The 26,921-nt window shown below is 39.6% G+C and overlaps 1 protein-coding gene across 5 annotated transcripts in view; it reads right to left on the bottom strand.

Annotated features, from left to right (window-relative positions):
• Positions 1-1,063: 1,063 nt before the first annotated feature.
• The window catches only part of Arhgap29 (Rho GTPase activating protein 29), a 66,440-nt gene continuing 40,582 nt past the window's right edge, over positions 1,064-26,921 (bottom strand). For 3 of the 5 annotated variants that reach the window (XM_036190885.1, XM_036190890.1, XM_036190886.1), the window contains exons 9-23: positions 26,765-26,875; positions 26,606-26,686; positions 26,285-26,473; positions 25,445-25,582; positions 15,870-16,030; positions 15,116-15,255; positions 14,760-14,864; positions 13,332-13,430; positions 12,146-12,285; positions 11,497-11,685; positions 11,116-11,253; positions 8,966-9,198; positions 7,202-7,532; positions 6,618-6,729; positions 1,064-3,096 (exon numbers count right to left, since the gene is read on the bottom strand). In XM_036190885.1, coding sequence (XP_036046778.1) covers positions 2,207-3,096; positions 6,618-6,729; positions 7,202-7,532; positions 8,966-9,198; positions 11,116-11,253; positions 11,497-11,685; positions 12,146-12,285; positions 13,332-13,430; positions 14,760-14,864; positions 15,116-15,255; positions 15,870-16,030; positions 25,445-25,582; positions 26,285-26,473; positions 26,606-26,686; positions 26,765-26,875 — 3,057 coding nt within the window. In that variant the 3' untranslated portion in view covers positions 1,064-2,206. The remainder of the gene's footprint in view (positions 3,097-6,617; positions 6,730-7,201; positions 7,533-8,965; positions 9,199-11,115; positions 11,254-11,496; positions 11,686-12,145; positions 12,286-13,331; positions 13,431-14,759; positions 14,865-15,115; positions 15,256-15,869; positions 16,031-25,444; positions 25,583-26,284; positions 26,474-26,605; positions 26,687-26,764; positions 26,876-26,921) is intronic. The other 2 variants (XM_036190888.1, XM_036190889.1) reach the window with 1 other exon arrangement.

The following is a 26,921-nucleotide window of genomic DNA, read 5'->3' as shown; positions in this document are numbered from 1 at the left end:
ATAATCACAAGTTCCGCTAAGCCCGTTTAGGAAAGAATGATCAATTTTCCATACTGCTTGCCAGAACTTTCCATAAAGCTTTCTGGTGGTCTGAAAGCTCTTTCCCAGGACTCCTAGCTTCTACCTTTTTCCCCTGCTCACATCGATTTCCTTCGTCACAAAGTAACTCCCCAGTGGGTGGCTGCCTCTGTTTTGGGTGGCAGGCACAGTACATACTCTGGGTACCCCTTCTTCCGAGAAGCCTGCTTAGTGCTCCCAGGAAAACAGAATGTGCTGGTCAGGCCCTAACGGCAGTCCCAAAGGGGAACCATCACTTACAAAGTGGCAGAGAGGCAGCCTTATGCCACGATATACTCATTAGTGACTGGGCTGTCTCCACACAATCCAACTGGAGCTAACAGTACAGTTTACAAGTCTTCGTGTGGGATGCTGAAGAAGTTGTGGAGATGGCTAGCTAGGCACACCTGCAGAGCAATGTGAACAGGCTTACTGTTCCTCAAGCACACAGGAAAATGATTCACATGGTGATCTTTAGGTGTATTTCACAGTAAGAATTTTTAGAGGGGTATTTGTTATTGTTGAATAACTCTGATAATACTGAGCGTTCTCACAGTTGCTAAGAGCACCAAACATCAAAACAGGACAGCCCTTCTGTTGTAGGTTTAATTCTGTGTGACATCTGTGGGACTTGGCAGTGTGTCAGCTAAGTCTCTATTGCCATCAGCGGCAAGGATAACAGCATGCTCACCTGCCCATTACAGGTTGCTATGAAAATTTATATAGACACTTGTAAAGTTTGCAGCATATAGAAGAGGCTCAATAAATGTTGGCTGATTTCATTTTCATTTTAGGTTTTCACAGCAATAGGGTGTGCAATAAGGAATGAAAACCAAGTTTCATCATGAAAATGCTGGTTACTCATTTTTCCCTGGTTCGGCATGGCACAGACACCAACACGCCTTGTCACAAAACACTCCGTGTTGTAGTTACAGGATGCAGGACCCAAGTGCCGACCCTAATGTCAGCGCAGGCCTGCCAGACAAGCCATGAGAACCTGACATCATTTCACAAGTGGATATGTACATGTATTTATCAAATACACAAGGTCATACAAAAGCATAATATAATTCACACATACAAAAGGCTACTGTATTTGTTGTCCCTTTTACATCCTATTTTAGACAAAACAATGACACAGAAGTATCAGGAATGCACAAGTTCTGAAAACTAGGTTGTTTTTTCTTAAGAAACAGATCTGATCATCTACACCTCTCAAATTTCTAAACTCTTGGGATCAACTTAAATAAATTTTCACTCATTTGAATAACTATACATTTTCAATGGTTGAAAGTCAGGTAGAAAAAGTATATAAAATGACTCATAAGTCAAAACATTTCATATAAAACGAACAGTTTAAACAAAACCCAGGTAATAAAAAGAGGAAATGTACTGAATTTTAAAACTTCTGAAAATAGCGTCTTTTCTGGACCACTATATAAAATATTTAAAAGTTCAGAACTGTTGAAAAACAAAAGTTTATAAAACTAAGATAAAACAAAACAAGACCCTCAAGCCCCTACAAATGTATTAAAAACATCTAAAGCCAAATAAAAGGTAACGGAACTACACAGTTCAGGTTTAAGTGCATTTCTGGGGTACAATTAAACCACCACATGTAAAAATTGGCAATTAAAATATAATTAAATACAGATCGGCAAACCCTTTGGCCATTATGTAAGTATTAAAAAAGTGAATTTCCAATGGGAAAATAAAAGCTCACCTACATCCAACTACAGAAGCACAAATGGTCGGAGATGCCCCTGAGACTGTGGGAATCACAGCATGACATCTTCCAGGAACTAGTGTTCCGAACTACTTTATAAATATGCACCTGATCTCATGCTGCACGATAAAGCCATTTCCCCCAACTGCACTTCCTGCTAAAAACTATCATATATTAAGGATGAATTTAAATGGATCATTTTATGAGGAAAATCAACTCTTAAAAAACATGAATCCATGAATTTTCTTTACAACTTCAAAGATCATTCCAGTGAGGCATCAATGCAGCCTTGTCAGAACTCTCTCCATCCCACATGATCAACAAACAACACAGTGACAAACAGCTTTGGCAATCCTATACAAAAGGGCCCTGTCCAAACATTCCTCTCACAAACAAAACACACAGGAAATGAATCTGACAAGCCTACACAAACTGTGGGACCTCATCCTCAAGGTCTTCAAACTGCTGCATTCGCTTTAGTCGTGGTCTCTGGCAGGCCGGCATCCCCTCAGGCAGGCCAGACTCCTCAGAGTTCTCTTTAGGTTGACCACTTGGCTGCACAGGACAGGCTGATGTGGCCCTCGAGTCTGGGTCTGATTTGGCCACAGGACTCTGGGGAGCATGCCCCGGGGCAGGAGGCCCAGCTGCCATGGGCAATGCTGCCTTCTCCTCAGCCCCCCTGACAATGAAACTGGGATTAGGTGGTTTGTAAAACGTTGTCCAGTGCTGGGGCTGCAATGTTCTGGGTGCTCTGACAGCAGCTACAGGGCAGGAATCAGAGGACCTCCGCTCTGACGTGTCTCTTGCTGACCTGGCTGGCTCTGCCTGTGGTTTACTGGCCTGGGCGCCACCACTGGAATGGTCATCGCTGTTCCCAATGTCTGCAGTCAATCCTTTCTCAGGGTGTGCACTGGGCAGAACCAATGTAGTCTTGGCTGTAAAACTGTTCCGTTCATATTGTTTATCCCAGGATTTCTGGAGACTTTGCTGGTCAAAGCCATTAACTTTGGAACAAGTAGTATTTGAGTTGTCTTTTCTATGAAGTCCTTCAGCGGCAAGACTCTTGCCACCCTTGTCTGATTCTCCATTCCCTATGTTCCTGCTGTTCCTCTCAGTAGGAGAACTTGCAAGCAGCAGCAGCCGATCTACGGGCAAACTTACAGGTCTCATCTTGGTCCTTGGAGTATGTCTCTGCACACTGTTTGCTGCCCTATCAGATTTCAGCAGAAGTAGCTTGGGGCTTTTACAAACCTCTTCCATCTTCTGTGATGCTGACTCAAGCTCTTGGTCAAAAAGCAAATGCACTTGGTTGTCTGAAAAAGAAAGCAGCCCATGATTAATACTAGACTCTATGGACAGACAGTGGATAACAAAATAATTTTATAAAAGTCCCCAGCATAGACTTCTCAGTTGTCTATGCAGAAGACCTAACTGCTCTTTACAGACACAGTTTGAATTTAAAAGTTCATTTAAAATTTTATGTAAAAAAACAACCACAAAGCATTTACAAAATAGTTAAAAACAAAACAAAATACAAAAACTACTTGTCTAGTAATTTGTTTTAAAGTGCTCCCCATGAACAGGTATTTTCTAGGTCAAAAGACTCAACAGGAAGACACTGGTGAGTTAACTCAGAAAAATTACACCACCTCAGGCCAACCAAATGCAGGCGTGCCCTGAATCCCAGGACCTCAAGATATCCTACTTGAGATGTCTTTAGCTCCCTTCATTCCACAGTGCGAGAGAGGGTGCTGGCCACAGCTCTCGGAGCTAACCAACTGTACCACCCACTAGGTCAACTAAGGATGGAAAACTGGGCTTTAGGTAGAACACTGTCATTCTCAGGGGGTCTCAAGGCCACTCACCCCGAGTCCTCAGCTTCCCATAGCCTGTCTCTTCCAATTCTGCAAAGGTACTGCCCTTGGCCCCCAGCTCCTTGATGCTAAGACACAGCAAACGATTGGCACCCTGATACTGTTCTGAGTCTGAGTAGCACCTGGTCATGGCCCTGTGTGTGGCTTGAGTCTTCTGCTCTGTGACACATGCTGGACATGGTATACAGGTGAGCACCAGCGTCACTTGTCAGTCATCAGCTCATCTAACCTCTGTAACCTTTTTATTAAAAAAATGAATTATGTACGTGTGTGCACATGTGCACAAAAGCACAGATGCTCTCAGAGCCAAGGTGTTGGGTCCCTCCGGAGCTTGAGCAGCCAGGGTGGGTACTGGGAAGCAAATGCAGGTCAACTCAGCAAGCACTCTTACCCACTGAGCCATCTCCCCCGCCCCCAGATGACCTTTCTTCCCTGAGTTCTCCCCACATTCACAGAGTATCTATGGGACCTGACTTACTGCAGCTGGCCTGCAAGAATCAGAGTGCATGCATTCCTTTGGTTCTGCAACAAGAGTCGCTAGCTTAACAGAAAACAGTGTAGGCTCTATGTCAGCTGCCTGGTCACCTCTTGGTCTTGATCTTCACTGGAAAGGTCACTGTACGGTCCCTACCTGCCTTCACCTGTCACATAAGAATACATGTGTCTAAGTTGTCATGTTATCTAAATAGTCTAACAAGAAAAGTACCTAGAACTATCTTGTATATAATAAATACTAAAAAAAAAAAACCCTTCAAATTATTTATGTTTATTAACATTACTAATTGGGAACCTAATTTCATGGGGTAGTGAAAAACAAAAACATAGGTTAGATTTATAAATTAAAATAAAATTAAAATCCTATCTGAACAATTCACTAAACATATAACTTTTGGTATCATTTTCCTCTCTCAGACTGTCAGCTGTGAGTTCCTGAATAACGAGTCAGAGACTTAATATTACAAACTGTTTGGCCTATTGCTCAGGCTTATTACCAACCAGCTCTTACAACTTAAATTAACCCATTTCTATTCATCTATATTTTGCCACGTGGCTGTGGCTTTACAGGTCTGCTGGCATCTTGCTCCTTGGGCAGCTGGAGGGTGACTGCTCCCGACTCCACCCTTCTCCCTGTCTCTCTGCTTGGATTTCCTGCCTGGCTCTTATCCTGCCTTGCCAAAGGCTAAAGCAGCTTCGCTTATTAACTAATGGGAGCAACACATATTCACAGAGTACAAAATGACATCCCACTCACTCTACTCCAAGGTATCTTCCCACCAAGGTGAGAAAGCCCCTAAGTTGTTCTCTCAGGCACTATGGCACAGCTAATGCATGGCATCAAACAGAGAAGTCAGGTAGGCTCCCTTCCTTTCTCAGGCTGTGTTCCCTGATATTGATTACACATCAAACCTGACCTTTCTGCCAAGCTAGATTACAGACTTACAGTAAAAATGTAAGACTTTTCATCACACGACAGCTGCCAGTCAACAAAATCCTGGGAAAACTGCTGCTGGAGATGTCAGGTCAAGCGAATGAATGACATACACCTATGTACGTAGAGTGCAAAGGGAGTCCACAGGAAAAGCACATAAAAAATGTTTGTGGAGTCTAAACTTTTCCATTATTAGTACTCTTTTTTTTTTTGGGTTTTTTTTTTTTTTTTTTTTTTTTTTGGAGACAGGTTTTTTTCTCTGTGTAGTTTTGGTGCCTGTCCTGGATCTCAATCTGTAGACCAGGCTGGCCTTGAACTCACAGAGATCCGCCTGGCTCTGCCTCCTGAGTGCTGGGATTAAAGGCATGCGCTACCACTGCTTGGCTAGAACTCTTTTTAAAAATTAAAAAAAGAAATTTTTTTTTTTTTTTTTTTTTTTTTTAAGATTTATTTTATACATATGAGTGTTTACTGCTGTACATATGTGCACCCCTTGAGTGCCTGGGGCAAGTAAAAGCCAGAAGAGGGCATCGGATCCTCTGAAACTTGAGTTATAGATGGTTGTAATCCACCATGTAGATGCTGGGAATCCTGGGTCCTCTAGCAAGTGCTCTAAACCACTGGGTCATCTTTCCAGTCCACTCTGGTTTAATGCCTATTAGCAGTTAAATTTAGCAATACTTTTTTTTTTTTTTGAGACAGGGTTTCTCTGTGTAGCTTTGTGCCTTTCCTGGAACTCACTTGGTAGCCCAGGCTGGCCTCAAACTCACAGAGATCTGCCTGCCTCTGCCTCCCAAGTGCTGGGATTAAAGGCGTGTGCCGCCACCGCCGAGCTAAATTTAGTAATACTTTGAATCACATTACAAAACATGTTATCCATTAGCACACTGCTTAAGACTTATCTGCCTTGACTGTAACTGAACATAAAGCAAAAGTCAAAACAAAACAAAATTTTAGCAGGAGCACAAACCCACTTAGGATCTCTAAGGAATCTTTTATAAATGTAAGGGACAGGGCTGGAGAGATGGCTTGGTTGTCAATGCACTGGTCCCACAACAAGGACCAGTGTACACTTTCCGAGAACCCATGTTAATGTTGGGGTGGTTGGCAGCTTGTCCAGGATTCCAGCCTCAGAAGGTAGAGATGGTCAGAGCAAGCTGGCTTCCAAGACTAGCCCTATCAGCAAGCCCTGGGTTTGATTGGGAGACACTGCCTTAATAAATCAGGTAGAAGTGTGACCAAAGAAGATGCCGGACACCAAGCCTGGGCATCCACATGCATGTCCCCACATACATGAAAAATATGGATGCACACACAAATGGAAAAACAGAAAGAAGCAAGGTACACTAAAAGGCAACTTTCTCAGTGGCTGGCACAGACTTGCGAAGTAAAAAATGTGGCGGTTCGGACCTCCCTTCCTTGGCTTGTGTTTGTCTCCACAGTACTAAGGGCCGAACCTGGTGTACTCACCTTGGCTTTTAATAATGGTTTATTTGTAAAGTCTTAATTTCATGCCCATATGGCTACTCACCAATGAGAGAAGCATCACATTTTCCCAATGCATTTTGTTTGCGTTCTGATTCTTCAAATGATGTAGCTAATTCAAAAGTTTTGCTCTCACAATCTGCAGTATGGAAATCCTGCTAATGGAAGAGAATATTCACACTTGTAGAAGCAAAGCACATTTCAAAAACCATACAGTTCCAATGCAATTCTTTAACAGTCAACACTTTGGCTTAACAAGAAAAGGTGCCATTCACCCAAGCCTGACAACCCGAGTGTGAGCCCCAGGGCCCCTGTAAAATCTTGGATGTAGTGGCACGTGTCTGCAATCCTAGTGTGTCTACAGTGAGGTAAGAGGCAGAGACCCAGGAATTGCTCCAAAGCTTGCAAGCCAGCTGCTAATTTAGAGCATACAGCACAGTAGCAGAAAGCAGACCCTGACTCTACACTGGTGGAAGGTGAAAACCGACTCCCCAAACTTGTCCTCTGACTTCTACCCCAGTGCCATGGCATGTACAAGCCTGTCTTCTCATCTGTGTGCATGCGTGTACACACACACACACACACACACACACACACACACACACACACACTTAAAAAGAAACCACTTACTTCCTTTGAAGAAAAGAATAGTGGTTTCATAGAATGATCTGAGTCTCTCTCATCTGGTGATAACAGAGGTCTTGGAAGATACCCTTGATCAACCTGAGGAGCAACGGCACCTGCACTTGAGATAACAACATCTTGGGGCTGGAGGGACCCATCGAAGATCTTCTGTGAGTACGTAATGAGGAACTCCACTAATCGTGCCTGGTTAGAATACTCAGCAAGTGACGAGATGGTGACAGGGGCAGTTGTGGGCCTTGGCCTAATGAGACTTGGTCCAAATATCACCCCCAAGTTCTTAGAATTCATCTTGTTTTCTTCCGCATGATCTACCACCCTGCAAAGCAGAACACACAAGCTTTATGAGACATGTTATTATTATTATTATTATTATTTTTGTTGGAGCTGAGGACTGAACCCAGGGCCTTGTGCTTGCTAGGCAAGCGCTCTACCACTGGGCGAAATCCCCAACCCTGAGACATGCTTATTAAAGTTCTTCAATGTAGTTTACTATGGGTTGGAAAGAGTAGATAGAAACCCGTTTGTCTAGCCTGGCACACAGGAGGCACCTGAGGGACCACATTGATTGCTTGAACACACACAGGCTACAAAAGCCTAGAAAATGGTCAAGGGTCAAGTTGTGAGAGAGATCTAAGAAAGATACATATTTACTTGATTAAAATATTGATCAAGGGGTTGGGGATTTAGCTCAGTGGTAGAGAGCTCGCCTAGCAAGCGCAAGGCCCTGGGTTCGATCCCCAGCTCAAAACAAACAAACAAACAAACAAATAAATAAAATATTGATCATGTGCCAAATCTGGTATAACAGTATTTTTGTATTAGGATAAAAATCAAGGAGAAGGAATTACTGATATTTTCTCAGCAGATACAAAAAAAGGATCCTTAAAGATTACTTCTGTATATGCTTCCAGGTCTTTATAATGGAAACAGAACATTACTGTCAATTTCTTATAACCAAGGCTACTTCTCAAGCCTAGATGACACCCTCCAAGAGCCTCCGTACTAATGGTCACTCTCACATTCCCAGTTGACTTCCAGCTCTCATCACCCTTTGTTTCGACTCAGAGACTAGAACTAACTGTGTAAACTAACTCCAGTCCATTCTCAAGATCTCTGCCAGAAAGAGCTAACAGGCAGATCTGAGCACGTGAAATTCCTGGCTCAAAAATCTTTAGTGGGTACCGAGGCAAGATGGCAAACTCAACTGTTAGGTATGCAAGATCTTATCAGTTCCCACTGTGCATCTGTAGTGCAGCCTAATCACATTACTTTATTTCCTAAATATAAACTGCTCCCACCTATCTGTGTCTATCATCCTCTGCCTGGAATGCTCTTCTGAGCATTCTTGGACTACTAAGTCACTACTGAGTTCTTTAAGCCTTACTTGAGAGCTGCTTCCTCTGACTTACCCCATCTTCCTTTGCATGCTGTACACACCTACTGAACAAATGATGCTGTGCTGTGTGTGCGTGCAGGTCTGTAAGCCCACAGATGAGAGAAACTCTGTTTCCATCCCGTTTCTCCAACCAGAGCCAGGCACACAGCAGACATATGAGGATGATATTGGCTGCCTGAATATACATACACTTAGTCCCTTTCCTCTAGCATGTTAGAAAAATGAAATTCATTTTAAAAATACATGAATGTACTTAACACTACTATAGTATTAAAAATGGTTAAAATTTTGCTACATTTTATTCAACAAAAAACTACTCACTAAAGAAGGTTATGTCTATGTAAAACTCTTACCGCTTCAGATGTACTATGAGGTAATGAAGACTATTAAAATTTGATGCTGGCAACTGTCTCAGTAGGTCTTTGCTCCTCAGAAGGATTCGGTTGATTTCTATGCACACATGTGGGTGTTTTCTGTCTTCAGGGCTATCCTTTTTTGCTTCTTGTTCTTCATTTACATGTTGTATCTCTTTTGCAAGGTCTATAAACTCCTTGTATAATCTGAATAAAATAAATGGTTCTGGGAGCTAAAGAAATAAAATTACATTATGAATATTGTTCTTTCTTTTTCCTGTTATAATGTTAACTATCATTCACAGCTAATCAATGATTCACCATGTTCTTTTAGGTTAACAAGATTTAAAGTAGGCCTTTAGCTGTGTATGTCTGGGGCTAGAAAGATGGCTCAGTGGTTAAGAGAACTGGCTTCTTTTCTAGAGGGATGTGGGTTCCATTCCAAGCTCCCACACAGCTGGTCATGACTGTCTGTAACACCAGTTCCAGAGGATACGATGGGCTTCTGGCCTCCTTGGGCACCAAGCATGCATGTGGTACAGACATACATGCAGGCAAAACATTCATACAAAAAAGTTTAAATGTATATGCTTACTACAGATATGATCTATTACGTTAATCTGAAATCACTGTCATAAATTAAATAACTAAGACATTAACAGACAATAAAACTCTAAAACTAGAAGTTCCACAAGGAATTTTAAAATGCTGATCTACATCTATATTTATATGCATTACCATCCCAATGTTACTACTACTGATTTAATAAAACAAATCCACTATACTACTCAGATGCAGTCAAACATAACAGAAGGAACAGTCAGTCCACCAGAGTCTGTAGTGATTAAAGGTGATCCTAGAGATCAGAAGGAACAGTCCACCAGAGTCTGTAGTGATTAGAGGGTGATCCTAGAGATCAGAAGGAACAGTCCACCAGAGTCTGTAGTGATTAAAGGTGATCCTAGAGATGGAGAAGTCTGTAGCAGTGAGAAGAGCTGAGGCTGGGAATCTTCTAGAAAGTACTACGGGACAGCAAAAGCAGAACGAGCAGAGACAAGAGGACAGACCTGAGTAAGCACAGGTTGCCGAGCACCCAAAGCACAGACATTTACTATCTACACTGTTCCATTTTCATCAAGAAAAGAGATTAAAAACATTTACAGATGAATAAGGTCCATCTTGTCCAAGGACAGACAGACATGAGAGCAAAACGGAGGAAAGGCAGGAACAAAAATAGGGGTACTTTCTTCACACAGAGAAACCCCAAGTCAGCAGCTGTGCAAATGAACGACAGACTCCAAAGACTGACGTGGAAGGACACCAGCACTGCCCTCTACTACATCTCTTCAACCTCACCCAGGAACAGAGTGCCAGGCGGGCTTAGCCAAGCCGTTTTCGTACCTGCTTCACAACACTGTGCCAAACTCCTAGAACCTCTCCCTAAGCTTCTGTCGAGGCCACTTGCTTTACCCCATCGATATGTTCTCTTTGTAGCTGGCTCCACAAATACTGAGATCCAACACGGAGCACCAAAAAAGACAAGCAGGATGGCCCTTCCTGACCACGGTCCTGTCAGCTCTCTAGTGCCCAGCTACAGGACAGCTCTGCTTCTTGCTCCAAACATGTACTTCAAGGTTTTCCCACTGACCATCTAAAATAGCTATTTTGAAATATCAGAGCAGACAAAACTAACCCATGGTCCAAACACTGTTCTGTTCACTGAATATTCATGGAACAGTTAATACTGACCTTCCCTTACAAAGCTAAACTATGTTTTCAAAGAAAGTCAAGTTTCTAAAGTTTGATATAGACACTTCATGTTATTTATTTCTTTGTGTCTAGGAAATAGTTTATTCCTTAAATGGTTAGGAAAGGGCTTCCATGGAGTCAGGAGGCTGTAACTGGAAAAGACACATGCAGGCCTTTTGTAAGGTTAAGTAATATGCTATGTTCTTACACTAAGATGAGAAATCAGTGTTTTGTTATTATTACTTCTAATTGTATGTCTGACTTATTTATGCTGTGATCTATACATTAATACTTAGGAGACATCAGTATGGTCTATGTCAATGAAAATACAGTGTACAAGGTTATAAACTGTAAAACAAAACACAAATCACATTTTTACTGTTTTAATATGATAGGTTTACCTGTCGTAGGTATAATTTCAAGACATCGCAGATGTCATGTGAACTGAATTCTGAAATGTCGACTAAGTGCATTCCATTTTCCAAAGCTTGGCACAGTTTCTCAGTTTTTATTTTGTTTCCACAAACACGGTAAATTCCCTTGAATAGAGAAACAAATTCTGTTTTAGTTCAAATGGCCACTGCAGACATCTAAACAATACTTGATGTGTCTACTTCACTTTTTTTAGTATTGCAGGAAAAAAACCTAGCTGGGGCCAAATAACATTTTCCAAATACGTCGGAACAAAACCAGCTATGACAAACTGACAGTATAGTTCTCCTTTCCTTAGAATAAATGACATACACCTTTTTTTTTTTTTTTTTTTAAATTTTAAGAGGTACCTGGAGACACAAGGCTCTATTTTCAATTTCTGAGGCACATATTTTTAGTACGAAAGGGATGCCATCTGGTTCTTTTTTTGCAACTTGTATAAATTCTGCTCCAAATATGTGCATTTTCCCCTGAAGTTTCTGATGACCACAAATAATGACTAAGTTCTCCAAACACTTTCGATGACAAACGAGGAGACACTATAAGAGAATGATGGTTTAAATTCATTAGATCACCTTAAACTACTCACAGGTGAGCAGACTATAGGGAGATTGGTAATGTAACTGAAACAAATGTAAAGTGAATTATTTGTAACATCTGAAACAGAACTAACAACAGAACAAAACACGAAACAATAAAAGAGACACTACAGTACAACTTACTAAGAACACATTTGTAGGTTGGAAGAGACAAGGGCTGACTTTCAGCTCAGAGCACCCATAGAACGCCTCACAACCATCTGTAACTCCAGCCCCAGGGCATCTGATGCCCTTCTGTGGCCTCCAAAGGCACTGTACACATTTAGTGCACAGACATGCATGCAGGAAATCAATCAACACACATAAAATAAAAAATAAAGTAAAAAAGTATGTATTTGTAAAAGAACCTAATAAAATCCTAACAAATTTTGAGGCCAGTGCAATTACAGACAGATCTCACCTCTTCACATTCAACGCCTGGGAACATTACGATGCCTTCACAATCCCTACATTTTGTGGGGGATCTCAACTTGCGAAACTTGTGAGTGAGAGCTGCTTTTGACATCAATGTTTTCTTAAATGCACCCAGGGAATTGGGTCCTTGAAACAGAAATAGTACACGAGAATGAAAAGGTGACAAAAAATTTCATGTGTTCTGAGTATAATCCTTAGACTTTTCAATCACCTACATGTTACAAAAAAACTATTGTCTGGGGTTTCTAACATCAAAACATCCAATTTATAGATAAAACCACATACTTCTATCAAATGATTTAGCTGTACAGCCACCACCAAACCAGTAAGTTAATTCTAAGATACCATGACACGATGTTCTCAGAATGAGCAAGTTCATGCTTTTATTAAGATGGCCTGTACAGAACAGGGAAGTATGTTTATGGGTGGCATTATATTCCTAAGAAAACTCAATTACTATCATGCCAGCAATATGTGCATTAAAGATAGAACTAGTGTTATAAAATTACAGATTAATACTAGCTAGTTATATATTTAAGCCATAGTGGAAGTCAGATATCCTATTAATTTGGGAAATTCTGCCAAAAGAGATAGACATTATGAATGTACCAAAGATACAAAAGCTAATTCATATGCATTCAATCCAAGTCGTTAAGTAACTGAATTCTGTATCTTCAGCACCCACAACTGTCCTTGTCCTTGAGAAATACATTTATCTGCTTTTCCAACTTGGCTTCCTACAGTTTCTTCATTATTGGAATTACTGTTCTGCTGTACTCAAGCTAGAAGCCAGGGCTTCGTGCACAGTAAGGAAGAGTTTTACCACTGAAGTTTTTGCCCATAGCCTCTGCACTATTAAGAATGAGCTTTTCTAGAATTTTTCCTGCATTGCATCTGCATTCAATACAGAAAGCTGCTGTATTGAACTTATAAAAGAACACCATATACAACTTGCTGTTCTACACACTGGCAGTATGTCTTAGATCTAGAAGTTTTACTCCTTATTCTCGTGGACGTTATTTCAATCATCTAATCAATTCATTATCAGTTCATCTTATATACATAAACATGCAGATATATCTAAGATATGTATAACAAAGTAATGATCTAGTATTATGCATCGCCACTATTTTAACTGATTTAGTGAGTCCTAAAAGAGATGAATGAGATACCAGCTTCTGAAGGGGACGGTGGCTCCCGTTCATCTAGATCATCAGCAGAAGACATGGTGCCACTGGACGGAGTTCGTGGAAGTTTCCGATGAAAGTCTCCTAAAAGGAAATTGTGGATATCATTCTCTGACTAGTCAGTCAAGAACAACAGAAATAAGTAGTGATAAAATTCTTGGAATTACACAATTTGAATTATTTTACTAGCTTTGATTGAAATTTTTCTTTTACTCTCAAAATCTAGGATTCAGATATTCATTCCTGGGAACAAAAAGAATATAATTAAATCTGATTAAAAAAAAAAAGAAAGAAAGAAAGAAAGAAAAAAAGGCCAGGTGGTGGTGGTGTACGCCTTTAATCCCAGCATTCAGGAGGCAGAGGCAGGTGGATCTCTCTGAGTTTGAGGCCAGCCTGGTCTACAGAGCAAGTTTCAGGATAGGCTCCAAAGCTATAGAGAGAAACCCTGCCTTGAAAAAACAAACAAACAAAAGATTACATATTCTTATGAGCCCTTACTATCGAGTTCTGACAGTCAGCACTTGAGGTTACAGGCTTTACGAAGACAGGCAGCATCTTCCACTCATATTTTAATGATCTTTCATTACTAAGTTATTATAGAGTATGAACATGGAGATAGCTATTCACATCAACATGGATGAAGGAAAGCAAGGCTAAGTGGGGTGCAGGCTGTAATCCCAGCTACTTGGGAGACTAAAAAAGGAAGAGCACAGGACTCAAGTTTGCCTGGACTATAGAATAAATTCAAGGCCTGCCTGGGCAACTTAGTGAGCCTGTTTCAAAAAAAGTTAAAAAACAGGCTCAGTGTATAGCTCATGCAAGAGGTCTTAAGTCCAATCCCTAATACCAAATCAAGAGTAAGGAAATGATTTTATTTTTATAGCACCCAGAAGAGGGTAAAGTCCATGAAATACGTTACCATAAACATGTAAAATAGCTATGGAATGTTTGATTCTGGTGGGATAGGAAGTGATATATCTATATTTATATATGTACGTTACTTATATCTGTATATAAGGGAGGCTTCTCATGTCTTACTAATATTCTGCCTGCTGGGCTAGATGCTGATTCCATATAAAGGTTTCACTGTTTTTCTTTAAATTACACATATGTATGTATATTCTTTTATGTCAGAGATAGATTATCCAAAAAATATGCTCGTTAAAAATATCCCAAATGAAGCCAGGTGGTGGTGGTGGCAGTTGGGAGGCAGAGGCAGGTGGATCTCTGTGAGTTCAAGACCAGCCTGGGCTACAGAGTTCCAGGAAAGGCTCAAAGCTACACAGAGAAACCCTGTCTTGAAAAACCAAACCAAACAAACAAACAAAAACAAAACCCCCCAAAACAACAAAATTCCCAATGGACTATTTCAGTCTGTCACTGACTTTTCAGTTAGACTAGATATGGTTCTACCTGGACTTATGGATTCGGAATCCAGAGATCTAGATTCACTGCTTCCTCCAGTGCTCTCAGAGTCACTAAACATCCCGAACTTCCATGATCTTATCAAAGACGGACCTTTAAAAAAAGAAGAGTTAAAAACTTACCTACAGGTAGATTTCATAAGGTGAAATACTGACATTTACAGTAAGTAAAAGGAAATGGTTCAAACTTCTTTAACAATGGCTAATTATGGACTTTGAGGCTGCACAGTGGTTAGAAATGTAAATTATCTAACAGTAGGCTAGTTCCAGAGCTCAAATTCATTCGGTAAGCACGCAAGTGAGTGCCGCTGTTCATAAAGAAGTTTGCTCCAGGACGAAACGCACCCGTCATGTCTGCACTGTTAGAGCACCTGTCCTCTTCCAGTTTACTGCAACTGTCAGGGAGGCGGGCGACGTCCTCTAAAGAGTCAGCAGGTCCATATCCAGATGTCTGGGGACTGTTGGTTATCTTTTTATTTACATTCCTGTAGGGTGAAAATAAATAAAACTCAGCACTAATGGCCTATTAAGAAAACTTGTTAGTAAGTATAGAATAAGTAAGCTTGCTAAATATTAATAACTTTATTATACAGATTCTTTCAAAGGTGTGAATAAAGCCCCCCCCAGAGCTGAGGACCGAACCCAGGGCCTTGTGCTTGCTAGGCAAGTGCTCTACCACTGAGCTAAATCCCCAACTCTGTGAATAAAGCTTTTAATGTGCACTTGTAACAGCTGAAATATGCAAGAAGTATACCAAAATAATAGTCAATGTTATGATTAAACTTTTCCAATATAGCATTAGTGGAAAATATAGGTTAAGTTTTTTGGATACTCAAAATATGTAGGTCACTATTTGCTATTCCCGAAAGATTTTTAAGACTCAAAGTGAAGTCTGTCTGTGTGAAAATGGAAAGCTTCGTGCTCAAGTATGTTGCATCTATTCCTTAAATGTACTGAGAAACCACAAAATAATATGAAAATACTGAAAAAAAAAATAAAGTTAATATTTCAGTGTAAGAAAAGACACTCCCTTCTAAACTTAGTAACTCAGCAAACGTTTCCTCTCTTGAAATAATTTCACCTATACATAAATTCTTACCCATCAATCTTTTCTTCTAATTCACTTGAGCTTGCAGCTTTCACAAATTCACTGTACTCCTGACCTGGATCATAGAGTTTGGCACTATCACAGAGAGACTGTAAGCTGTTGGCAAGGGATGCAGCCTGTAGCTGCTGCATGTGGAAGAGGTTAACTGTTACCTACAGTCAAAGACAAAGACAAGATGGACATTAACTCATGAGATACAAAATGCTACGTAAATGAATTTATGTAAACCAGCACACCAATAAAAAGGTCATGCATCTGACACACTCAACACGGAGTATGGCTATCCGCATGCTGTGTCGACTGTGGCATGCACACTTAGGATGGAAATCAAACAGCAGCTTTAATCTACCAGCTTAGCATGATCAATTCCAGCAAGATGGGTTTAAAATTACAACCCCTATCCTTGCTGGTTAGTGGCTTTAGGACACGATGTGTCTCAGGATCTCTAGCTCTACCCTGATGGTTGGCCCACAACTGTCTAAACTCCTAAATGAAAAACACATGGATGGGGAATCTTCCAATTATAAGTAGCATTATTTCAACTATTTGCACTTTTTCCTTTTTTAAAAGTTCTTTTCTTTGAGGTCTTGTTATGTTGCCCAGTCTGGCCTGAAATGTGAGATATTTTCGTCTCAGTCTCCTAATTAGACTACTACGTTTAGACAACTGTCATTCCTACTGACAGTAATGACTACAATAGTGGTTATAAGACTCACAGAAGAAGCCAGGGCTCATAAAATGTCTGAGTTTTAGGTTAACGAATCTCAAACACACACTACACTTCAGTATATTACGGCGAATCGCTGGGCTATCCATCCTCATCTGCCTCCATGTGATCCTAAGGGTGGCTCCTAAAGCACTCTGTGGTACTGAAAAATGTTATACACACTATATAGGAATGTCAACGTGCTGGTAAGATGGCTCAGCTGGTAAAGGCACTTGCCCACCCAAGCCTGGTGACCTGAGTTCAAGTCCAGGAACATGTAAAGGTGGAGAAGGGAATCCAAGTCCAGAAAGTTGTTCTCTCAACATTCTATGGCATGCTGTCTGTCATCACACACGTATACAGCCCCCACAGAGACCAATAACGAATTAAAAGCAGTGACTACTAGCCCATGGAGTACTACCATGCGCGTGTTTGTGGAGGGCATTCTCAAGACAGTAGTAGGTCAGGGAAGGCTGAAGACTGACACCTGAGATATACTGACGTGAGGAAGCGCCAGTACACAGCTCCAGGGAGGAGGTCAACTCAAACACGAGGTGCAGAAAGGAGTGGGACAGAGCTTGTGCTCCAGAAGCAGACAAGAGGTCAGTGGGCTAAAGCACACAAGGAAGCAACTGCTGTTGGACACAGGGCAGGGAAAGGGAACAGGAAGCCAGCTAAGGACTTTAAGCAACGCATGATCTCATTTATTCCCTAAAGTGTCACTCTAGATTCTGTGTGGTGAATATACTTAAGGAAACAATATGGAAAAAATGCCAAATTTTGATTAATGCTATTTCAAAAAGACTATCATGTTTTCTCTTCAGTACTTGGGGTTTATCAGATGATAGATGGTACAACTACCACAGTCCTTTCCAAGGTGGATAACACATTTCTCTAAGGATAAGCCAGTGAACATATGCAGTATTTGAAATATATACCCAAAAGAACAACAGTTCATGTCTTAACCCTTCAATTAACAAAGGAACTTCAGCCTTTATTTGGTATAACTTAAATACAATGACTGGCTCTATTAAGGCAGCCTAATGCTAATGGTGAGTTGAACTTGCTTGATCCAAAGGGACTTATATGGGTGACAGACACTGATCAAGTTCCTTATAACTTCTTTGTCCCAGAAACTTGCATCTGAGAGACCTTGTTCAAATGCAGACTCTGATGCAGAAGTCTGATTCAAAACTCAAACCTCTACATTACTTATAGGCCTCCAGAACAACGTCCTGGTGACTGGTCCGAAGACCATCACCCCCACTGGGAAGAAAGACTTTCTCAACTTCTGTTTCTGCATCAGTAAAATGAGCTACAAATATGTGTACCTAGTAGGACCTGAGAACTAGGTACATTCATGTAGATGGACATCTCAATACACAGATATGTACTCAACCTTAGTAGCTATTATCAGCTATGATTTGAGGTAAAAGGAGTTTTATAAATATTTTAAGTTATTTTATAAACCTGAAAGCTAATAACAATCAAAATTTGATAAACAAATGATTTACAACTTTTAAGAGCTCAAAACATTTGAGATGGAATCTTTTCTCCAACTGAATCCACTGAAAAGTCCTGTCAGAATCCATATACTAATATCATCTACCTAAAGATATGGAAATATATAACAATTTTAGGTACATTCTTTGCTTTTCCCTCCCCCATAATGCTTTCTAGCCTAGGCTGATTGCCACAAGTGTAGCCTCAGGTATGGATACAGAGAGCTTCAAGAGAGGGCCTCTGTGGACCAAAACAGCCAGGGGGTGGAAATGTGCCTCAAAAGGGTAAAGAGAGCCCCGATTTCTCGGTTCCATCTTCTGCCCCATTCCTCATACAAGCCCAAATCCTTGGAGCACAAACCTGTAGTAGCAGCGATGGCAGTTACAGGAACTAAAGAGATCTAAAACCCTGAACTGTTCAAAGAATAGCGGTAGACTGCTGAAACCCTTATACCTTTCGTTTTTTCTCTTTATCCCTGCATTCCACGCCCACCTCCTCCCTTAATGATGAAGACTTGCTCTCTCCGACTTTCTGGAGAGCAGAAGAGTAAATAGCATTACACTTCAGCTCCACAGTCAGACCAAGGTGACAGGCCAAGCTGGGAAGGTGAACCTACCTAGTTTAAATGGTCATATACACTTTAAAACAGTAGTAGGACCCAGAGTCTTACAAAGCAACATTGAAAATACCTAGGATAGCATTAATGTGTTGTGGAATGCTGTCCTCCGGGCATGGCCCTCTTGAACTCAGCAGCTGTGATTCTCCACCCTTCCCTCCCCAAGGATACACAGGCAGTTAACAGTTGCTGGGGGTGGGGTGGGGGTGGGCACTCACCAGGCTCTTCCCCTAGAGGATACATAAGCAGTTAACAGCTGCTGGGGAAAGACTACTCCTTTGTAGTTTAGCTTCTATGGTTGCCCAGGCTCCTGTAAGTAAGCCCAGTTAAACTAACTGGCTCAGTAAACTAGACTCCAACCAAACTTCCTCTGGCAGTTACTGGCACTTTATCAGGGTGAACAGACATTTGCTCCTGATGTCTTCCCAGGAAAAGTTAATATACAAAATTACTTGTACATTTCCTGATATTGAAATACCAGGACAATCCTAACCACTCAAGAAGATAGCTATCAACCTGAGGTAACTCAGACACCAGGATGAAGCCTCCATGGCAGTTGTTATAATGGGCTGAAGAAGTAAGGGAAGAACTGGAGAGTTGGGGAAGTGCTTGTCTTGAGTTTAAGCCCCAGAACTCACGTTTAAAAACACAAGAAAAGAAAAACAACAACAAAGAACAAGTATGGTGGCCTGTGCTTATACCCCAGCACTGGAAAGGAAGAAGGAACAGATCTCTGGGGTTTGATGGCTGGCCATCCCAGCCTAGTCAGTGAAAGACCCTGTCTCCAAAGACAAAAGTGAATGGTTCCTGAGGAATGATACCCTCTGGCCTCCTATCCATGTATACCCATGTGTACAAGACACACACTCATATACATAAAAGGGAAAATTAGTTTTAAACATGGAAAGACAAAAATCTCCACAGAGAAACTGAAGACAATCAAAAAGGGAAGTTTCAGTATTGAAAAATATAATTTCCAAAACAAAAAGTTCCTGAAGGACTATATTGGAAAAGGAAGATAATAAAGGAGAGGCAGTAAAGTTGAAGGCAAATCAAAAGGACAATCTAACGCTCCTCAGCTTATAGTGGGATTATATGTCAATACACTCATCCTAAGTAGAAAATGTAATACTCTGATGAATTTGAAAGAGAGCAAGGAGGGGTATATGGGATGGTTTGGAGGGAGGAAAGGGAAGGAAGAAATAATATATTATCTCAAAGTAATAGAAAAGCAAACAATTACCCCCCCCCACGCAAGAATAAAGCCAGTTTGGTGAGGTTTTTTTTTTTTTTAAATGTATATATATGCATTTAAATGAAAACATTACTACAATTCACATTGAGTAAAGGGGCTTAAATTTTCTGCACTCCACTTGAAGTACTAAAATACTGGTTCTTAGGGACTGAGTAAAAATAATACAAAGCTATGCACATTGGCAGGCTTCTGTAATCCTAGTACTTGGGCAGTAAAGGTGAGGGCTGCAACTTTGAGACAGTGAAATCCTGTCTTCAAAATAAAAGTTTAAGTATATACTTGTTCCTCAGTCAGTATCCATGAGGATTGGGTATCTATCCAGGACCCTCAGGTACCCAAATCATGGAGAGTTGAGTCTCTTATTTGTAGTTAGCTTATGTTGCTTATTCTCCCATAAGATTTATCTCTAGATTACATATAACTACTAATGCTACACAAATGGAAAGTGAACACAGCTGTTACACTGTATTATTTAAGGAATGGCACGGAGAAAAGGTCTGTATATATTCAATAAAGATCAATTTTTTTTCTATTTGTTGTTGAATCCAAAGATTTGGAATTCACATTTATGGAGGCAAACTGGTAACTGCAAATACACAGCATGCATAAATCTGTACTTCAATTCCTAGTTCAATAACTACAAAATTTAGAGAAAGAATTAACCCCAAAATATGAATTAAGTAAATAAATTAGAATGTTGATAAACAGTTCAGATAAAACAATCCAGACAGACAAAAACAGATGAAAGGAAAGGAGTTATAAATAGGATGGAAATAATATGGTAGATCTATATCTGACCATGTGTTTACATTAAACATGAATGAATGATCTAACCACTCAAAGACTGTCAAGAGATGTTTAAAAATCAAGACTAAAGTAAATGCTACTTGTAGGCTATATAAGAAGCTCATTTTAAATATGTTTAAAAATTTTAGGGAAAGGGGCTGGAGAGATGGTGCAGCAGTTAAGAGCATTTGCTGCTCTTGCAGAGGACAAGGGTTCAGTCTTCAGAACCAACATGGAGGCTTACAATCATTTTTAATGTCCATTCCAGTGGATCCATGCCCACTTTTTTACCTTTGTGGACACTAGATACACATGAGCTACACATACATAAATACAAGTAAAACATTAATACACATAAAAAAAAATCACTCTTAAAAAATTAAATGTAAACGTTTAATAGCTGTATCATGTTAATACTAAATAAAGTAGAGTAAACAGCAAGGAAATAAAAAAAAAAAAACAAGACAAAACAAAAAGGGGTTGGGGATTTAGCTTAGTGCTAGAGCACTTGCCTAGCAAGCACAAGGCCCTGGGTTCGATCCTCAGCTCAAAAAAAAAAAAAAAAAAGCAAGGAGATTCACTAGGATAAAGACATGGTTGAGGCCGGGCATGGTGGCACATACTTTTAATCCCAGAACTCAAGAGGCACAGGCAGGCCATATAAACAATCAAGCTGAGCAAGCCTGGGGAAGCAAGTCAGAATGTGCTTTTCCTCTGTGGTCTCTGCTTCAGTTCCTGCCTGCAGGTTCCTACCCTGGCTTCCTTGATACTGGCCTACAACCTCTGAGCCAAATAACCCTTTCCTCCCCGAGTTTATTTCAGGTACTGTTTTATCTGAGCAACAGAAAAGCAAACTAGGAAAGAGATATTTCAAAGAAGATCTGCTACGATGGTGAAACATTTGTTAATGTAGAAGAAATAGCAGCAGATTTCAAAATATACAAAGCAAAGCTGACGGAATTAGACACACAGTATGTTGAGGACCTCTAAATGCCCTCAGTAAATAGACACAGTTAAATACAACTAATCAAGAATACAGAAGAGATAAATTACAACACAGACTAAAGAACTGATACGTACAACACAGCAGCCAACAATAAAAGAATACACATACTTTTCAAAGTACATTCACAGAATATTCATAGTTGATCTTTGCAAAGCACCTTTTAATTTCTTTATTTTTTCAAAGTTATCAACAACCTCTTTCTGTTTTTTTTTTTTAAACAAAAACAAAAACTTGATACTGAGTCAATTTAAAAAATGTAACAAATTTAAGAAGGCTGAAATCATATAACTAATTTCTCCTTCCACAATAGAATTAAACTAGAAGTTATTATCAGAAAAAAAGTAGCTGGAAAATACTCAGAAGATCAAACAAAAAGCTTTTTCATTACCCATCAATCAGAGAGCAAATCTCTGGGGACTTAGAAATGTCTTGAACTAAGTAAAAATGAAACCACATTTCAAAATTTGTGGGCTGTGGGTAAACAACCTTTAGGAGGCAATTTGAAGCATAAAAACTTTATACTAGAGAGGCAGGGTTCAATGAAGAGAAATCAGGAAAGTTAAAAACCTCAACCCTAGATACCACACATGCTGCGAGATAAGGAAGAAATAACAGAAATTTGATAAACCCTTCCCCCACACAAAAGTTAAGAATATTTTCTCACCTCATTTCATGAAAGTAATTACCCTAACTAACCAAAACAAAAAGCAGTAAAAGGGAAGGAGGAAGGGAAAAGGAGGAAAGAGGAGGGGCAATAAAAAGAAAAACTCTATGATCACGAAGAATAACATACACAGAAAACTCAGCAAACACAGAAAACTCAGCAAACACAGAAAAATAGAAATTTCTTCACTACATAGGGGGCATCCAGGAATCTATAACTACCATCCTATTTAAATAGTAAAAGACTAAATGCTTTTCTTTGAAGACTGAGATTCTCCTCCTGAAGACAAAGAAATCTCCCCTAAACATTCCTATTTAACTGACAGGTCTATAGGAAAATTAAAAAATGCAATAAAAAATAAATAAAGGACTCTAAAAGAGAAAGACATAAAACTGCTTTTTTTGAAATTGATTTTCTAAGTAGAAAAACATGAAGAATCTACAAAAGTCCCTAAGATAAAGTGTTTACCAAGGCTCCAAGATAAAAACATCATGTCAAAATTATCTATGGTTCTAAATATTATGAAACAATTAGAATTTGAAATTAAGTGGAATGGATATATAAGTTGTATGTGTGTATAGATTACTCATAACAGCTCCCAAAGTAAATACATAGATATAAATAAAACCTGTCAAAGATTCTTATGTTGAAAATTCTGATTTTAAAAATCAAAAACCTAAATGGAGAGATGTACAAACATGTAATTAATTCTTCACAGTCTGATCTAAGACCTAATACATCCCACTGAAAATGTTTATAAGATTTAATATAGACAAGCTCATTCTAACAATTTTACAGAACATTAAAGGATTTCAAATATAATTTTTAAAAATATTAAAATTGTGTTCACATCTGATTTTCAGTATAAAGCAACAGAATCGAGAGAGAATTCAGAAGTAGATACGTATAAATATGGTCAACTGATGCAAAGGTAATTTAATGGAAAGAGCATAGTGTTTTCCACCTACTGTGTTGGGACAGGTAGTAGACCTTGGTACTAATTATGTCTCCCTCTACCACTTTTTTGAATGATATTTTTAACATCTTTAAAAGCTGGCCATGGAGAAATTACACTTGAAAAGACAAGAGCTTGGAGAACATCACATTTTCATACACCAAACTAGTAAGTCTCAAGTTCATAGCCCCAATCAATGTATCTACCACACCAAGCCAATGTCCTCTGCCCCAAATGAGCTAAGAGTAAAGCTGAAGGCCTCACCTCTCATTCCCAAAGCTCACTGAACTCTGCAAAGTAGCCAATCTGAACCATGTGTAGTCTCTGCGCATTTTACTTTTCTTGAGGGAGCCCCAACTAACCTTCTTTTTTGTTGTTATTACATTTTGTTTGAGAGAGAATCCAAAGTAGCTCAGGCCTAGCCTCAAACTTGCCATACTGCTGAGGACGGCATTTTGATTCTCCTAACAGCTATCTCCTAAATGCTAAGATTACAGGTGTAATTAGACTACATCTAATTTCCAATAAAGATTCAGAGGCAGAGACAAGTGGATTTCTGAGTTCGAGGCCAGTCTGGTCTATAGGATGAGTTCTAGGACAGCCAGGGCTGTTACACAGAGAAATCCTGTCTTAAAAAAACAAAAATCTTAAACTTAGTTAAATCTAGTCACCCTTGCTTTCTGGCTGCCATAGCTGCCATTCCCTTTGTAGCCTTGTGTGCTGTTTCCTCTTCTATCAGGAAACAGAAGTAATAAATTCTTTCTCGGGTACTACCCTCTTTTCTTAAAAAGGTATTTGTTAAAATCCTTTAGGTATGATTTTAATATGGCATCTACATGCCAAAAACCAGCTTCAACCCACACCTTGCACAAAAATGAACTCAATATAGACTATGTTTGTAAGTGTCAAACTCTACAATTTTTAGTACAAAACAAAGGGGGAAACTCTATGACCTTGGGGTGACAGACATAACATCAAAAGCATGACTCAAACAAGACAGACCTGAAATAAAGAACTTTCCCCTACAAGACACTGCTTAAAGTATAATAGAAATGCTTTGGAATGAGAGAAAATACATGCAACCTCAATCATACAACAACAAAAAAGGCAATGAAAAATTTAAAATAGTCAAATTATAAATAAGCCCTTGAAACTATTTTTAATGCTATTATAAAATTCTAATTAAAATAGAATTACATCACTTCCCCATCCCTTATTCGGAAACACGAGTGAAAACCAAAATTAGATCTCTACCACACACCTACTAGAGCAGCTAAGCATGTCAGAGATCAAGGACACAGAGCTAGAATTCTCATACTGATTAGAGCAACTCTGGAAAACTGTCAATCAGTTTCCTATTGAGTTAATCATGCATTTGACAGCTGTCACACTTCTATGTATTCTCTAAAATGTAAAAACTATGTTCGACAAAAGCCTGTCAACAAATATTTTTGGAGCTTTATTCATGACCCCAAGCTATAAACAACACAAATGTCCACCTGGTAAATGGATAAACATTGTGATACAGTAGGCTGTTGAAAGCAGCCTGTTTCAAAAGGTTATGTAGTATGAGTCCATTTATGAGATACTCAGGAAAAGCTGGGAAACATTTAGATACAAAAAAGGCTATCCTATCATTTTTGCAGATAATGAACAAGATGGAGAACACATCAGTATTGCTAGGGATAAGGTGTATGTGCAGTGACTGACAATGGACAGGCAACACTAAGTGATGAGGTTCTCAACTGTGGTGGAAGTTAATAGATTTATATCTATAGAACTGTCAACTACATGCAAAGAGGGCCTGTTGAATATAAACTCTATAAAATACTTTAAAGGCATAAATGAAAGTGTGATGTAGGATGCTTTGTCTTCACATAAATCATTTTTGGTTCAGTTTTACCAGACCCTGTCTCAATAAAAAGAAAGAAAAAGGTAACTCAAATTATAGTTCACTCTTAGAAACTGAAAGTCTGTATGTTCTGAGTCTCAGAATTTAATCTCTCAGCAGTCAAAACTCATCAGATCCCAGAACTTTTTCCCTGTTGCCTTCAAATGAAGAAGAAACAACTTACAGCTTTAAGTGTGAGGTCACACTGGAACACAAGTGTCCGGAGCTGTGTTAAAATCTCTCTCTTGGTGTTTTCTAGATCGTTCCGTCGTTCTTCTACATTTATCACACAGACTCTGTAGTGTTCATTTGCTTCTTCTACCTTCAAGAACATCACAGGAACAGACAACACTAATCACTAGAATTCATATTAAAAACTGGGAAGTCTTTATGAAAATTCTGAAATCTATTATTTTTATTTTAAATATACTACTATGAAATGTATTTTAAATAAGATAATTTAAAGATAAATAGCATTTTGGTTGGCAATTTAAGAGCATTTGATTTTAATTGCTAGGGGTAACATGCAATTACTATATTGTTTGCATACAGAGTATCTCCATTTCTATTTTAAAATAGAACTATTTTAAAACTTCCTACTTATATTTACCATTTATTTTACAGACTTTGTCAAATTATACTTATTATATACATTAATGATACAAAGCCTTGGCTTATTCTTGTCAGCAGGCTTGTAACACAGAGCTGCCTAAAAAGTAGACTTTAGAAATAATCCAGTCGAAGATAAGACACCGCCGTCCTCTCTCAGCTGCCTTTCACAAACTCGCAAGTCTCCCAGCACAGGGTTCCCACAGCGTGGGTCTCTGCCAGAAGCAGCACTGTCTCCTGGGGACTGGTTAGAAGGGACACTTGTCAGGGTCCCACTCCGACCAGCTGAGAAAGAAACTCTGGGTGAGGCCCAGCAGCCGGAGTATGCTTTCCTAGTGACTCAACTCCTGGAAGGTTGGAGATCAAATCTTAAGCAGAGTATACTGACTCAAGTTTCACATAACAAACATGTTACCTTTTGAAGAGCCTCTTCTTCCAGTCTTCGCTTTTTTTCTAGTTGTTTGTTGAGATTTTTTGCTAATCCAGCACTTGAGCTTAGCTGCTCCTCTTCCACACGAAACATGGAAGACTTTGCCTTTTCATACTCATCTTGCCGTTGCATGCATAGCAATTTTGCCTTTTTGAGAGCTGTCTCTGTTTCGAGCTACACAGAAAAGATCATGAAGAGGATTTTAAGACAGCACTTTAGGGGCCCCAGAGTAAGACAGATGGCGATTTACTGCACGTGACCTCGATGTTCACACACAGGCTGGCCTACCTCCAGTATAATACTAACCAGTTTATTCTGTTGCTGCTTCCAAAGCTCTTTTATTTCTTTCCTTTGTTTTTCCATTTCATTCTTCCTCCCAAGTAGAGGCTTTAAGGAGAGTAAAAAGAAGTAAGCTGTTTTATAAAGGTATTCTATTTAAACTATGCTGTATGGATTAATTTTTACCTGCACAAATTTGTTGGCTTGGAGAGCTGCAATTGTCTGTTGTAAAAGGTTGCTGCTGTGGATGTCGTTAAGAAGAGCATTGGTAAAGAGGGACTGCAGAGGCATGAACTCCTAGGGTTTCAAGTGGAAAGGGAAGGTGTGTAAGAGCACAGTTCTA

Source organism: Onychomys torridus, chromosome 6 (assembly GCF_903995425.1).
Source record: "Onychomys torridus chromosome 6, mOncTor1.1, whole genome shotgun sequence".
Lineage (NCBI taxonomy): Eukaryota > Metazoa > Chordata > Mammalia > Rodentia > Cricetidae > Onychomys > Onychomys torridus.
Note: the sequence above shows the minus strand (reverse complement) of the source record. Positions and strands in the feature narration are given on the sequence as shown.